This window comes from Podarcis erhardii (genome assembly GCF_964252035.2).
Source record: "Podarcis erhardii genome assembly, chromosome: 4".
In the NCBI taxonomy this organism is placed as follows: Eukaryota; Metazoa; Chordata; class Lepidosauria; order Squamata; family Lacertidae; genus Podarcis; species Podarcis erhardii.
In genome coordinates, this window is record NC_138508.1 from 98,798,329 (window position 1) to 98,813,890 (window position 15,562).

Sequence of the window (15,562 nt, forward strand, 5' to 3'; positions counted from 1 at the left end):
ATTAGATGAGGGCAAGAAGTCCATATGTGGTGGGCATTTTCCACAGGAGATCTTAATCAGGTTGCCCTTAGGGGAGTTTCATTCTGTGCTCATTGTGCGAGAGTGGGGGCCTGGGCTGCATTTTGAAGACACAAAGAAAGGTAAGCCCCCTCCTGGGGTTGGTAAACACGGCCATTGTTCCCTTACCCCTGCTGGTTGGAATGAATGCTAAGCACTCGGATAATAAATGAAATTCCTCAAACCTGCAAGGAATGTGTCCATTCAGGCAGTGTGTCAGCCACCTGTCATTTCCCTTTATTGCCATTAAAGGCCCATCTCTGATCTAATCATAGGTTTGGGGGAGTCTGGCTTTTAGAGACTAGGAGGATGGAGTCTGGGTTAAAATCCTGGAGTTAGCCCTTCATTTGCAGAGGTGTGTGCCTAAGAACCCAGATCCTTTGCAGAAGAGGGCAGGAGGGGAACAGTGATGTTTAAATAAAAATTCAAAGGACCGAGGACCTGGAACTTTGGCTAGCCAAGGTACGATGCATTTGTAAACTAAAACTAGAGACACAATTTACTCTTGCACCACAAAGCAGGTGTCACCAACACTTTTGGGCCCATGGACATATTTTGAATTGCAAGAGAGGGTTGTGGCCCCCCCTTTCTCTTTGCTTCTCTCTTCCCAGTGAGTCTCCAGGCAGGCAGGCACAGACATAAAACACTTAACTTTTCCACAGGGTCTGTGGACAAAAGCTGGATCATGAAAAGCACCCACTTGCGTTTCACACATGGCCCCCCACAAAACGGCTGTCAAATCGCAGCTTACTATGGTAGGCTGTGTCAGTGCAAGTCACAAAAGCACAGATCCACAGCGTGGACCCTCATGGATGTTCATTATATTTTTTACATATTGTGACAACAAAATTACCCCCAACACATCTGCATGCACAGAGGTGACCTATGGTTTGATGATGGTTTGGAGGGGAATCAATCCCTTGTAAAATTTCTAAGGATCCGTGAGAATCTGTGCCTTTGATTCATGCTTTTGCACTAGATGTGATTGTCAGCGGACAAAGGTGTGATCAGTGATTTTTTTTTGGAGGTGGTGGGGTTTAAGGGGAGATGATTGTGGGCAAAAGTATGCCATTTCAGAGAATCTGTTTTATTGGACCCAATTTGTGTTTGTGCATTTTTCTGTGTTCCCTCTCCCGCTCCCTCTCCTTCACCATCCTTACTCCTGTGGCATCCTCCTTTCTCCTTCCTTCTCCCTTTTCTTTCCCCCAGTCACCCAAAATGCTCTCCTTTCTCACTTCAGCACAGCACAACACAGCACACTTCAACATTTGAAGTGGCCCTGAGATTGCTATGAGTGCATGCTGGATTAGCAGAATTACCTCTTTCTTCCAATGGATGAGTAAAAGTAGACAAGGACGTGTAATCATGCAGAGGCACAACAGGCAAACTCTTCCTTAGTTGATACTTGGTGCTCCTGGGTTCCATTAATTCCATTTCCTGTCATGCTGGTTGTTCACTTGCAGCATACAATGCGCTCTGGCACACAGTGTGGGAATTGCTGCCATAAGGAAGCAGAACACTGTCAAACTGTTGTGCAGAAAGAGCGTGTATCAATAACGGCTGATGGAACGCAGGACAGAAAATGAGTTCTAGCTGGTGTGCTGGATCGTTTTAAATGAATCCCGCATTGTATAATGAAAGGAAAAATGAAATGATCTTCAGTGAAATGTGGTCACAGATTCCATCCAAGACTTTTCCTGCAATTAAGTTACATTTGCTGATCCAAGATGCCTTTAAGTGAAGCATTAATATAAAGGCTCTGATTATTCACAGTCAAAGAAAGTTGATTCTTTTACTTGGAAATCAAAGCATTCTTTCACAGTGGTTCTTTTAGAGTTGTCTTCACACAGGGATTCATGCGCACAAGCTATGCTTGCTGTCTCTGGCAAGATCGTCTTTCTACACTCTAAACAACATGGTCAACATTCAGCCCTTTGGAGCAAAGTTTCGTTCCCTGCTCACTTCCTTACACAAAATGCAAATGGTTTTTAAATTAATTGAGTTTCTGCCAAGGCCCCCCCCCCCCGCAAACATCCCAGCCTTCAGTGACAATCAGAACAATGTTCAGGATTGCGTATGCAAAAGTAGCCGCTTCTTAGCATTTCTCACATTTTGAAGGGTTGCAGATTTTGCCATGATCAGAGAGCTAAGTTTGTGAAGCCAACTGTGAGCCCTTAGACTTGTTCAAGCTCAGAGAATGAAGGAATCTTTATTTGCGTCAGCCATAGCAATAAAACAACAATACAAAGAATAGAAATAAAAAGTCAATTATATAAAATACATTTTAGGGTTTTGAATCAATAGTCAAATAGTGGATCTTATTCTGATTGCCCCAGCTAAAAACCTTGCAGCCTCAGACAGCATCTCCTTATAATCAAGTAGACTCCAGACTTCCTGAATCCGCTTAGTTTCTCCCCCCTTTAACTAAGATCCCAAGATCTACCAACCAGAGCCAGGTGCAGAAGACACAGAATGAGAATGGAAGAGCCCAGTGGAGAAATTCTGAATCAAATATGTTTTCAGTAACAGCCGAATTGGGGTGGGAAAAGTAATCTTCTCATCTTTAGACAATTGATAGTCAGAAACCCATGCTGATTTGCTGTAGATAGCCTGATTTATCTTCTGCCCCTACTCAGCCTAGATCACATAACAAATTACCATTCAAAGTGGGTGGTGGGAGTAGCTTCAAAAGTACTTTGTGACGTAGTGCAGTTCAAAGAAGAGAAAGGCATTGGTTTAGCCTGAAGAAAAAAGTCCTCTGTGAGAACACTCTTAAAAATTCCTGAAGGAATGTCTCATAGAAGAGGGCAAAGGCATGTTCTGGCATAAGTCACAGGGCTAGGTGAACTGCAATATCTGGATCAGTCTCTATACTATTCCTGTTTCTAGGGCTCCTTCCAGGGTGGTTTTTTTTCTTGACTATGTAATTAAAGGGGGAATCCAGGTCTTTTTTTCAGATGGGAGACGCTAACTTTAACATCCTATACCCTTTTAAATGTATTTGTGGGAGGGGATGGGGGAGGGCAGCTTATTGGTTTGTGGTTTTTTGTTCTTGTTTTTATTATGTATTTTGTGTTTTTATCTTGTATTTTTATGTTGTGAACTGCCCTGAGATCTATGGATGAAGGGCAGTATGCAAATTTAATAAAAGAATTTGACTTATTAGTCAGGTATTCTTTCTTTTCTTTTTTTAAACAAAAAGCCAACTCAAAGCAATTTACAACAGAAGACAAAAATTAAAACAAATATAAAACTAAAACAAAACAAAAGCTACAAACATTGATATATCCCACTGAAAAGGGCTAAATCTCTCCCAAGTTAAAGGCCATAAGCCTGGCTGAAAATGAATGTTTTCCTGGTGCTGAAAGGTGGCTGGTTATGGTGCCAGGCATGCTTCCCTGGGAATTCCATAACTGGGAAGCCACCACTGAAAAGGCCCTGTTCTTGTATTGCCACTCTCTGAATCTACCTCACAGATGGTACATACATGGAGAAGAACCTCAAATGAATCCAGGTCTAGGTTGGTTCATGTAGGGAGAGGTAGTCCTTGAAGCTTTGGGTCCAGGTCTGCACACACCACACTTCAAACTGCAATAACTCAGGGTGCATTGACACTGACTGACTAGGGCTGGAGCTCAAGGGAACTTCTAGTCTCTGGGCTTTGAGGATATTTTTGGAGAAAGCACCTCTCTCCTGCTACGGCTACTCTTGTCCTATTGCTTGTCTGTCTACTGCACAACTGAAAGGGGGTGAGAGGATTTCCAACTTTGAGTGAAAATAGGTTTATAGCTATTAAAAGTCTCCAACTTTGTTTAAAAAGAAGTGCCCCAAATTGCACTGTGAATTCATAGCCTGACTCCAGTCTTCAGCTTCATTCCAAATTAAAATGATACAAATCTATTGTATGACTGTATCTGGAATACTGTGATGAGTTCTGGTTGCGGCGCCATCAAAAGGATGCTGTAGAGTTGGATAAGGTAATGAACCAAATAATCAAGGGCAGAGTTAAAGTGTGATAATAATAATAATAATAATAATAATAATAATAATAATAATAATAATAATTTATTATTTGTACCCCCGCCCATCTGACTGGGTTTCCCCAGCCACTCTGGGCGGCTTCCATAAAAACCAAAAATACACTAAAATATCACAGGTTAAAAACTTCCCTGAACAGGGCTGCCTTAAGATGTCTTCTGAATGTCAGGTAGTTATTTATCGCTTTGACATCTGATGGGAGGGCGTTCCACAGGGCAGGCGCCACTACCGAGAAGGCCCTCTGATGTATCCAGCAGAGATTTCCTGAGCTTCCTGCAGGTGAGTCATTACGTTGTTCCTTACTCCCAGTTAAAGATAAACCTTGCAAATTAGATTTCAAAAGAAGGGGCTCAGGGAACAGAGGCTAAGAGCCTGTGATGTACATATGCATTATCTATACATTTTGAGATTTGACTTTGATGCTTCCAACTGCTTTGAGAAGATCTGAATAACATATGGCCTTATAATGTAAATCATATTGTTGACTTTTAAATGACTTAATCAGATTACCTGGGGGATACGAAGTGTGTGCCAGACAAACGAAATGATCAATAACAATGAGAGAGAAATGGACAGATTAACAGAGCTGAGACATTCAGTGTGTATTTGATCATTCCTTTCACTGGAAACAGCACTTTGATCTGATCTCAGGGGAATAGCAAGGAGGGTCTGTAGGAGGCAAAAAAGAGTGTGTAACATGGCGCCTTAAAGACAAACCCATTTATTGTGACATAAGCGTCTGTGAGCTCCGGCCGCTATTTTAACATTGCTACTCCAGATGCATTAACTACACTCCCCAAATCAGAGGGTGGTTTACAGATGCTGGCATTTTGCTCTGAACTCCTTCCCACCCGTGATTACACTAGAGGTTCATCCACTGTGCTCAACATTCTGGCAGTGGTGTTATTGAACAGCAGCTTGGTTCGTAATTTTGATCCCTGGTCTCACCGTGAGTGAACAGGCTAGCCTAGCATGTTTAACGCATGGGGGACCTGATGCCTTGCTGTGTACTGTGTCCAATACTAATCCAGACTAGAGAGTTTGTAGGGAAAGCATTTCATAGTTCATTCTCCCTCACTGAGAAGCCTCTCCTCTTAGCAGCTGGAGTAGAGGGCCTGTGTCTGGTGTGGCTGTACTGCCCACCCTGCTGCCCCCAAACCTCTCTGACCAAGCTGGCTGATGTAGCCAAGGACTCCTCAGAGGCAGCTCAGGGTTTCATGGCTTCCAAGCAACTAAATGGAGCTGCCCCATGAGTGTCAGCAGCTCAACATAGACCAGAATATACACATCTGTAATGGCTATAAGGGGTTGCTTGTTCGTAAGTTACTGTCACTGCTGGCTAGATTGCCTGGTTAACCTTGTCTCGGCTGACAGCCCTTCACTCCCTGGCCGTTCAGTCGCTCGCAGAATCCGTCAGTGGGCGTTTCTTGAGCCTCTTCCAGCAAAGAAGCTGTTTGACGCCAAGTCTCCTCCTACTCTCCCTGCGCGGAAATCTTCTGCGCAGGGAAGGAGTGGGCAGAGGTGTGCCCGTGCTCTCCCCACTAGTTTCGGGCGAAGAGTCTTGGAGACCCCTCTCCGGATCCTGCATCTGCCTCCCTTCTCTACTGGTGTTGCGCTGATTTCCTTCCCCTCTGCTGGGCCCCTCTCCTGCATCGCTCGAGAGCCTTGCCTCCACCTCTCGCTCCGATGTCAGTTCCCTGACAACATGCAATGTTCATCTCCACATTCACAGAGATTCATGTGCTTTGCTCACATGAATGCAAAGCCATGGTTTATGGGTTACATGAGCCCATTCCGCCTTCTCCCTGTGTACACATCGTTTCATCTACCAACATTGGTTCAAACCATAGTTTCCAATCCTGGGTTGGAAGGCAACAGCAAACCAGGATATAAAAGAATTGGAGAACATGAGAGGAAGCACATGATTCTATGAATTACTTGTAATTTCCTCTTGGCCACCAAGTTGAGGTTATGTCTCAAGTAAACCATGGGAAACTGTACTGATTGAATTTCTACTTTCCACAGTGTGATCAAAGGCACAAAGCCTGTCTGGAAACATGTGCCATCCCAGACATATCCAAATCTGAGTAACAGAAAATGCTTTCCTTGCAGCTGAACATAATTGCTTCCCAACAGACGGATGCTTAAAAATGATCTTCTACAAGGATATTCTCATGTTCCTAGAAGTCAGAGGAACACAAAAATGGCTTAGTACATAAAATTATTTTCAAATATGAACTCTTAAAGAAACACCAGTTACAGATTAACAAATTCAAATGCCTTTAATAGTCAACCTTTCAGCACAAGGGCTGATATATGAATTTTGAAATTCACAAAAGTGATTCAGAAAGTTCTCTTTAAATTTGAAATAAAGGGAATGAAAATAGAGGTGTGTAATTAAGAAGTTTTTAGAACACGATTATAATTATCAACATTTATTTCTTGAAATAATAACCTAGGATGCTTTTTTCTGCTTTACCTTCTTCAAGTATTGTAGTGGAGCTTCGTTTGTCTGTGAAATAAAAGAAACACATTTGTGTAGTTGAAGGAAGCAATAATAAAGCAGAAGTGGTGCAGCACTCGCCTAACACTGAACCTGCAACCATTTTGGCAAGTTTCAGTCCTACTGCTATAATTTCATTAGAGCTGCACATTTAACATGAATCAGGCAAGCAAACAAAACACAACCACCAAAACAAACAAGTATGCAATTCAAGATCTACCTCCAGAAAACCAGAATTCTGTAATCTCTGAACATTATGAAAATGAAACACATTTGCATACATTTGCTCATGTTGTATAACCTAGTCTGTTTGTGCTGGGCACTGAAAGAGCCAAAGAACTATGCAAATCAATGAACACTTGTTCTCTGTGTTCAGCCTCACCTTTAAGACCTTATGTAAGGCCTGCCACTACATTTTTCAAACCTACCTTTACAGTTTTAGGGTGCTTCTGCACTCTCATTTTACAGGTGGTTGGCACCATCAATCAAGGTGCTGTCCACCTAAAAGCCAAATATTCAATTGGGGCAGGGAGCAGCAATCTGTGTTCCAACCACTGTTAAGTCCACATCAATGAACATACTCAGCAGTTGGGAATGTTACCAATATTATAAAAAAACCTGATGGGTCAAAACGTCCATAACAACAAGTACCTTGTTTCAGAAGCTGTCTTTCTGCTCTTATCAGGTCTAGAGGTACCCTCATTATCAAGATCAGGGGTCAGCAAGGTTTATCTTGTTGGGGCGGATCGGTCCTGCAGAGATCCCTCAGTGGGCCTGATCGCCCACCCGCCCATGATTTTTGGCATCTGTGCAGATGTGATTTTTGGGGCCACGGAAGCAAGTCTCCACACTGTGCCGTGCCGGTTTAGTGCAATGTGCGAGTGGGCAGCTCAGTTTGGGGGCGGCTCGGGGGCCGGTCAAACAACCTCTGCAGGCCGCTTCTGATCCATGGGCCCTAGGTTGCTGACCCCTGATCAAGATGCTAATTTCAACAGTTGGTTAGAGCATGGTGCTGATAATGCCAAGGTTGCAGGTTTGATCCCCATAAGGGACAGCTGCACATTCCCGCATTGCAGGGGGTTGGACTAGATGATCCTCAAGGCCCCTTCTAACTCTGATTCTATGACCTGTTGCCTGGACAATTTGATCTCCCCCAGACCCCACTGCTCTGGGGGTTCTCCCAACCCTCCAAGGTAGACTTGCAGAAGGTGCAGGGGGCATGCATGGGGAGGAAGCCCCACTGTGCTAGTGGGAGTCCTTCTGCTAGTGGAATGAGTTACAGTGGTGCCCCGCAAAACGAATGCCTCGCAAGACGGAAAACTCGCTAGACGAAAGAGTTTTCCGTTTTGGAGGTGCTTCGCAAAATGAATTTCCTATGGGCTTGCTTTATTCCTTCCCCCCCTTTTTCTAAGCCGCTAAGCCGCTTATCCGCTAAGCCGCTAAAAGCCGCTATACCGCTAAGAGCGCTAATCCGCTAAGCTGGGCTTGCTTCGCAAGACGAAAAAACCGCTAGACAAAGAGACTCGCGGAACGGATTCTTTTTGTCTTGCGAGGCACCACTGTAGTTTAATCCAGCCCCATACTTTGTGTATGCAATGTGACTGGAATAAATATAGCTCTCTTCAGTGAAAAATAATGGCATACTATATATATTAAGGTGTTAAAAAATCCTTTCAACTCATGAAGATGCTAAAGAAGAGCTAGGGGAAACAGCAGCTGCACTAAAATATGGAGATAAGGACAATTAATTTAGTATTAGAGATGTTTGGAAAATAATACTTGAAAGTAGCGGTGTCAATTACATAAGGTTAACATCATCTCACTTGCATTCTGTCTTTAAGGCCCACTGACCGTATCTTCTTTTGCAGAAGATACACAAAAGAGAGCTGCACCAAATTCAAACAGAAATCTTGTGTTCAGATTGTGATTAGCAGATACGATTTCTCCCGACCTCCCTGCACCCTCCTCTCAAACAACAGCAACAACAGTACAAGGTTCTGCAGTCAAATCTTTGGAATAACCACGGAACAAAGACATAGGATGGTGTGACATGGCATCCATTTAGATTAGTCATTGCTGAAATGGATGTATGCCTCAAAGAAGCATAATGAAGTTTATTATTTGGAATACCTTTTCTTTATCCAAGACACTGCTCCATTGAGCATATTTATTATTTCTCAATCACCTTTACTGTCAAACCTGGAAGGTAATTTTCTCCTATTTGCATTTGTTGCAAAGCCATTTCCCAGGATTTCCATAAAGTTCTGTGGGCGTCTGCTTATTGAGAGCTTGTGTAGTTTTTAAGTTAGTGTCGGACTTAAGACTGGAGGGGCCAAATCGCCACATAGAGGAAATGTGTGATTCATGGTGACACTTAAAGATGTGTCTTGAGCAGCTATGGGAGCAATCCAAATCCAAGATCTGGAATTGGGTACAGGTGGGGCTCTGGCTGAGCCTGGGCTCAGCTGTGGCGACACTGGCTGGAGTCCCCCATTCTGGCTCAGCCACAGATGCACTGCCTCAGTCCTCCATCCTGGCTCCGCTGGCATAAGTCTCGAAAAAGGGACATTCCAGGAACATGGCAGGGGGAGACATTTCCCTCTTCTAATCTCTGTTTAGTTCAGTCATGTGACCTAGCAACACAGTGGAAGTGACACTGGCAAATAGGGTGGTGTAAGTCTAATTCTATCTTAAAGGTTTGCTTATTATTTTCTTAATTTCTTAATTACGGTATATTTGTATACTGCCCTATACCCGTAGATCTGAGTGTGGTTTGTAACAGAAAATCACATATAAAAAACAGAAAATACAGAAAACAAAAATAAAGGCAACCCTCAATCAGCCAAAGGCCTGGTTAAAGAGGAATGTTTTTGCCTGGGGCCAGCTGAACCTCCCTGGGGAGAGCATTCCACAGACGGGGAGCCAATGCAGTAAAGGCCCATTCCCGTGTTGCCACCCTCTGGACCTGTCGTGGAGGAGGCACATGAAAAAGGACCTCAGAAGATAATATCAGGGTCTGAGTAGGTTTAAACGGAAAGCGGTGGTCCTTGTTTTCCCTCTGCGAGACTCAGACCAGCTCAGTTGGCAGTATCCTTGCTCCTGAATTTGGAACAGGAATAAATTGCCCCAGGATAATTTACCCTGGTGTAACATATGCTGACGTCTGATAGCTTGGATTGCTCTGCACCTTAGGAACTACAGTCATACTTGGGATGAAGTAGCTTCAGGTTGAGCGTTTTTGGGTTGTGCTCCGCGGCGACCCGTAAGTAACAGAACACGTTACTTCCGGGTTTCACCGCTCGCGCATGCGCAGATGCTCAAAATGACGCCACGCACATACGCGGAAGTGGCGAATCACAACCCGCGCAGATGCGGGTTGCGTTCACGTCAGGATGCAAACGGGGCTCTGTAACGGATCCCGTTTGCATCCAGAGGTACCGCTGTATTCACTTCTCTCTTTATTAGGAGCATTCTGGTATGGTGGTTAGAGTATTGGATCCTGGTTCAGATCCTGACAGAGCCATGAAGGTCACTAGGTGATCCTGAGTCACCACCTCACAGGGTTGTTGTGAGGATAAAATGATAAGAAGAGCATGTATGCTGCCTTGAACACTTAGGTGGAAGGGTGGACTAAACATTTACCGTATTTTTCGCTCTGTAGGACGCACTTTTCCCGCTCCAAAAATGAAGGGGAAATGTGTGTGCGTCCTATGGAGCAAATGCAGGCTTTCGCTGAAGTCTGGAGAGTGAGAGGGGTCAGTGCACACCGACCCCTCTTGCTCTCCAGGTTTCAGGAAGCTATCCGCAAGCCTTCGGAGCGCGGCGGGAGTGCCCGCCGGGCTCCAAAGGCTGGCGGATAACAGCCTGCAGCCCGAAGCCCGGGGAGCACAGCACTGCGCACCCTGGGCTTCGGGCAGATATCCGCAAGCCTTCGGATCCTGGCAGGAGTTCCCACCGGGCTGAGAAGGCTTGCGGATAGCAGGCAGCAGCCCAAAGCTGCTTTTCTGTTTTTTTTCCTGTTCTCCCCCTCCTATGGTCCGGTGCGTCCTATAGAGCGAAAAATACGGTAATTTGTTGTGAGGATAAAATGGGTAAGAAGACCATGTATGCTGCCTTGAACACTTTGGTGGAAGGGTGGACTAAAGATTTAATTAATGAAAATAAAATACACATATTTTTATTTGAGAGCTCATAGTTCCAACATTGTATCTACCACACTGATCTACCAAGATCTAATAAAAAGCATAAAAGTTGCTGTACCATGAAAATAAATAAAAACTGTTGCTGTACTTACAAATAATGTTGGTTTGGGTGCAAAGACATTTCCTTCCTCGTGTTCAAAAGGCAAACTGACTGCTGGACTTGTTACGGCTTTTGCATGCAGATTTTGACTCTGTTTCTGGGGCAAACTATCTCCTTGGGGTTTACCATGAAGACGAATCAACATCTGTTTCATCACAGCCAGTTCCTTAACAAAAAAGAAGTCAAACTATAAGCCTCCATTACTAGTTATAGAACACCCATTTTCTATTCACCAAAGCATGGAAATGGAATCATTACAGTACAATAAGGATGGTTATCTCCCTTTCTGGTCTGATTACTTATTTGAAACCACTTCATAAAGGAAGTAATAAAATAAAAAAAGGCACAAGATTTATATAAATAGGAGCTCATCATTTGTGAAATGCTGTGACAGAAAAAGATTTACAGAGCACAGTTAAGCATCCCACTGGCTCTTTTTCACTTAAACTGCCATTTATTTTAAAACGATTCTTTTTAAAGGTTTGTTTTGAAAAGGCAGAGCACTGGCTTAATCCAATCTGCATGCTTACAAATAAGAGGCAGATGGCTGGGATAAGAGACCATGTCTTACAAAGGCAGATATAAAAAACACTTATTACTCCCAGTAAAGCGAGAGGAGTGGGAACAACCAGGAGAAGACATGCACACTACAAAGATCACAGTAAATATAGGGAAAAAATGTTGTAAAGAGACAAGCTTCCCTCTCTGAAACTGAAAAGCCATTTTTTGCCTCTCTCAACAAGTCAGTGCTCTGGACCTGGCTCCCAATCAGGAGAGATGCTCACTAAAGTAATGAAGAGAGAGACATAGGCCATGCTTGCACACTACATGGTTGAGCATGAATGCGCCCCATCGGTGTGCACCTCTCCCTTCCCCATGGCTTCTGCCAAGGCAGTGTTTTGCTTGGCAGTTAAAACATTTCAACTTAGTGCTATGTTTGAAGTAGTTATATCGGTTTAAGAGAATTATGTTAAATTATGCAACAAGTCAATGTCAAACCAAAGGTTATGAAGCTGGTTTGCTAAACAAACCAAAGTTTGTTTTAAAAAAGGTAAAGGGACCCCTGACCATTAGGTCCAGTCGTGACCGACTCTGGGGTTGTGGCGCTCATCTTGCTTTATTGGCCGAGGGAACCGGCGTACAGCTTCCGGGTCATGTGGCCAGCATGACTAAGCCGCTTCTGGTGAACCAGAGCAGCGCACGGAAACGCCGTTTTACCTTCCCGCCGGAGCGGTATCTATTTATCTACTTGCACTTTGACGTGCTTTCGAACTGCTAGGTGGGAGGGAGCTGGGACCGAACAATGAGAGCTCACTCTGTTGCGGGGATTCGAACCGCCGACCTTCTGATTGGCAAGTCCTAGGCTCTGCGGTTTAACCCACAGCGCCACCCAGGATTTTCAAGTAGTGAAACTAAACTCTACTGAAGCTCTCTTCCCCATTGCATGGGAGGAGAGGGGATGTAGTAGACGTAGTGATAAACCATGGTTAAATGTTATGTTTGAATACAACCACAGAGAAAATTCCTTCCAGTAGCACCTTAAAGACCAACTAAGTCAGTTCTTGGTATGAGCTTTCGTGTGCATGCACACTTCTTCAGATACACTGAAACCAGTGTATCTGAAGAAGTGTGCATGCACACGAAAGCTCATACCAAGAACTGACTTAGTTGGTCTTTAAGGTGCTACTGGAAGGATTTTTTTATTTTATTTTTTTTGACTATGGCAGACCAACACGGCTACCTATCTGTAACTACAACCACAGAGCTTTGTTGAGGGTGGATTATTCTCCCTCTTTCATACTTCATACTTCAACCAACCAAAGCAAACACTTTTAAACACAAGAATGAAACAAGCATCCAGTTTCAGTTCTGAAAATAAGTCTTCTTCATTATCTGAAGTTGGAAAACAGTAAATTAACAGAACCATCCTGGCATGTAAATTCTAGTTTGGGGTTCCGTTTGTCACTTTTCATCTTGACAGATAACATTTATCTATTTCACAATGATTTGGGCTTCAGGGAAATGTAAGGAGGCCTGGATAAACTCATGCAACAATGGTGTAAAAAATGAATGCTTGCAGTTTAATGTCAGACAACAAGAAGCAAGTAGCAGTAGACTGTAAGTTAACAATAGATTTCTTAATTCACATTGATTCACAGTTTTGGTTACAATTATGAAAATGAGCCTTGGAGGATGAAAGCATGCCATTCCTCAGACACAATTACTTATAAGCAGCTCTATAATACCATAGGATGTAAATTCTTCTGCTCAAAAGGTAAAAATAGGCACACTTTGTTGTACTGACAGTTACATCTACTTAATAAATGCCCAATATTCCAGTTATGGGCTTCTCATAACACTACCGCAAACCCTTAAAGCACACCAAACCACTTTATCCACTGGGTGCATTCTTCTTATTGCTCAGTCATTTAATATTGCAAGTATTTGCATAATTCAGCCATGTGCAGTGGCATGTCAAAACAGCTCAACTGCAGAGCAGCTGTTTCAAAGGGCTGCATAACTGATACCAACATGTTGCTGAAAGTTGTAAACTCTGCAAAGATGTTGCCAAAGCAATGCATAGACCAAATTTCTCGATGAAAATAACTTGGACAATTATATTACAAGCACATGCTTCATCTTTAAAGTACTGAGGCTGCAATCCTAAGCATATCCACTGGGAAGCTAAGGAAATAAGTATCCAGGCAGGTTTAGGATTGAGATGCAAATCATGTTTTCATTTTAGCAACCACTGTGAATGAGTACTACTTTGCTGCACCATATTCTGATTGAAGAGATGTTGAAATTGTACTCCAAAACATGACAGTGGTAGGCAATTCTCAGGCTGATAGAGAGTTTACATTTCAGAGAACACAAAGCAATCTTTTAGTAGTTATTTGGCCATCATATCTCCTGGAGAGAGGCCAACTCTCAGGCGAGGGGGGAGGAGGGAGGGAGAGAGAACATGCCCTCTCCAAATATCTTCCCAACTCCTTGTAAACCAGCACAGCCTTGCAATGAGGTAAGTCATGGTCTTAATTTCCATCACAGAACATGAGTAAATCACATTTGAGAAAGCAAGAAAGCCTTCCATGCACTTTTTTTTAAATTAATATTTTATTAAGGGTTTTCTTGTTTTACAGTGTAAGTGTAATGCCTCGTATTTCCCCCCCCCCCCATGTAACATTTTTACAAATCCATTTCATTTGTTGAGGCATTAGGGGGAGAAGAAAAAAGAAAAAAAGGAAAAAAAAGAAAGGGGGTGGAGGGAGGGGAGATGGATGGCGGTGGGGTCGGGTAGCGGTGTTTCTATTATGCTTAATGTATGTAGTTTGGTGTCAGCGTGTTTGTGTTGTTCACTTGTGTTCCTTTGGTGGTGAGAGAGGTTGGGGTTGGCCTAGGGTGTGATTGTTTGTTTGTGATTGGCTGTGGTGATCTTTGTTTTCGTGTGTGAGTGGGGTGGGTGGGTGTTTTGGATCAGGTTAGCCATATTGATTTGTATGCTGTTGGTGGAGCCTTCCATGCACTTAAAAAAAAAAGTTTTTATGAAAACCTCTTCTAGCCAATATCTAGGTGTCTTCCAGAAGTGATGCGAGAACCTTTTATTTAAATGTAATCATTTTAAGTGGGGGCTTTGAAGATTAGCAAATTGCTACCCAGCCAAAGCTTCATGGAACACGATATAAATTGAGCAATACAATACAATACAAGCACAACATACAGTGGATGCTTGGGTTGCGAACCTGATCCGTGTGGGATGCACATTCACAACTCGGAGTCTTCGCAACCCACAGCGGCGCATCTGCGCATGCGTGGGTTGTAATTTGGTGCTTCTGCGCATACGCAACCGCCAAATCCCAGAAGTAACCCATTCTTGGCAGGGGGTTGGACTCGATGGCCCTTGTGGTCTCTTCCAACTCTATGATTCTATGGTACTTCCAGGTTTCGGAGGTCCGTAACTCTCCCTCTCCCCCCTGCATTCCCCTTAAATCTGCTTCGCCCCCCCCAAAACCTTCCAGAACAGATTTGGGGATGGCGCTGAGCACACATGGAGGGAGGAGAAATCCTCTTGCACCAGTTCTAATCCTTGCGCTAGCGCAATATGTAACTGAATACTGCTCAGTCTGTTATAGCTCTCTAGTGCCAGTCTTCCCAAATAAGAAGGGAAATCAGACAAGGCAGTCCTTAATGTATCCTGGTCCCAAACTATTTGCAACTTTAAGGGTCTTAAATGACACTCTGAATTGGGTTGGAAACTGGAAGCAGTCTGAGTGCATCCATTCCCAGAGAGCTTTTCAGCCTTATTCCAGCATCAGTCTATGAGCTGGTTCAAACCACAGAGCCCTTGACAATAGCTTTGAAAATAATTTAGCAGGTTTTTTTTGGGGGGGAAGGGATGTTATAGTGCCCCTGTCATGGCAGTTGTGTGCTGCCTTTGGTCCCTTTAAGAGAAGCAGAGTTTGACAACACTCTGGCACATGTATCACGACAATGCTTTGTGGAAGGAGATCACCACCCATAGTACTGTACACCCTTTGCAAACAAAACAAAGAACTTTTTTCCGTCTGCTGGAGCAAGGGATTTTTTTGGGTAAACTCTGAATGTATTGTAAAATTTGGTTGACACAATGAACATAACTTTCAGGCAAAGTACACAAAGGTA

At 43.6% G+C, this 15,562-nt stretch overlaps 1 protein-coding gene across 1 annotated transcript in view; it reads right to left on the reverse strand.

Annotated features, from left to right (window-relative positions):
- Positions 1 to 6,358: 6,358 nt before the first annotated feature.
- The window catches only part of PIBF1 (progesterone immunomodulatory binding factor 1), an 85,652-nt gene continuing 76,448 nt past the window's right edge, over positions 6,359 to 15,562 (reverse strand). Inside the window, exons 17-18 of the mRNA XM_081858104.1 lie at positions 10,893 to 11,066; positions 6,359 to 6,607 (exon numbers count right to left, since the gene is read on the reverse strand). Coding sequence (XP_081714230.1) covers positions 6,551 to 6,607; positions 10,893 to 11,066 — 231 coding nt within the window. The 3' untranslated portion in view covers positions 6,359 to 6,550. The remainder of the gene's footprint in view (positions 6,608 to 10,892; positions 11,067 to 15,562) is intronic.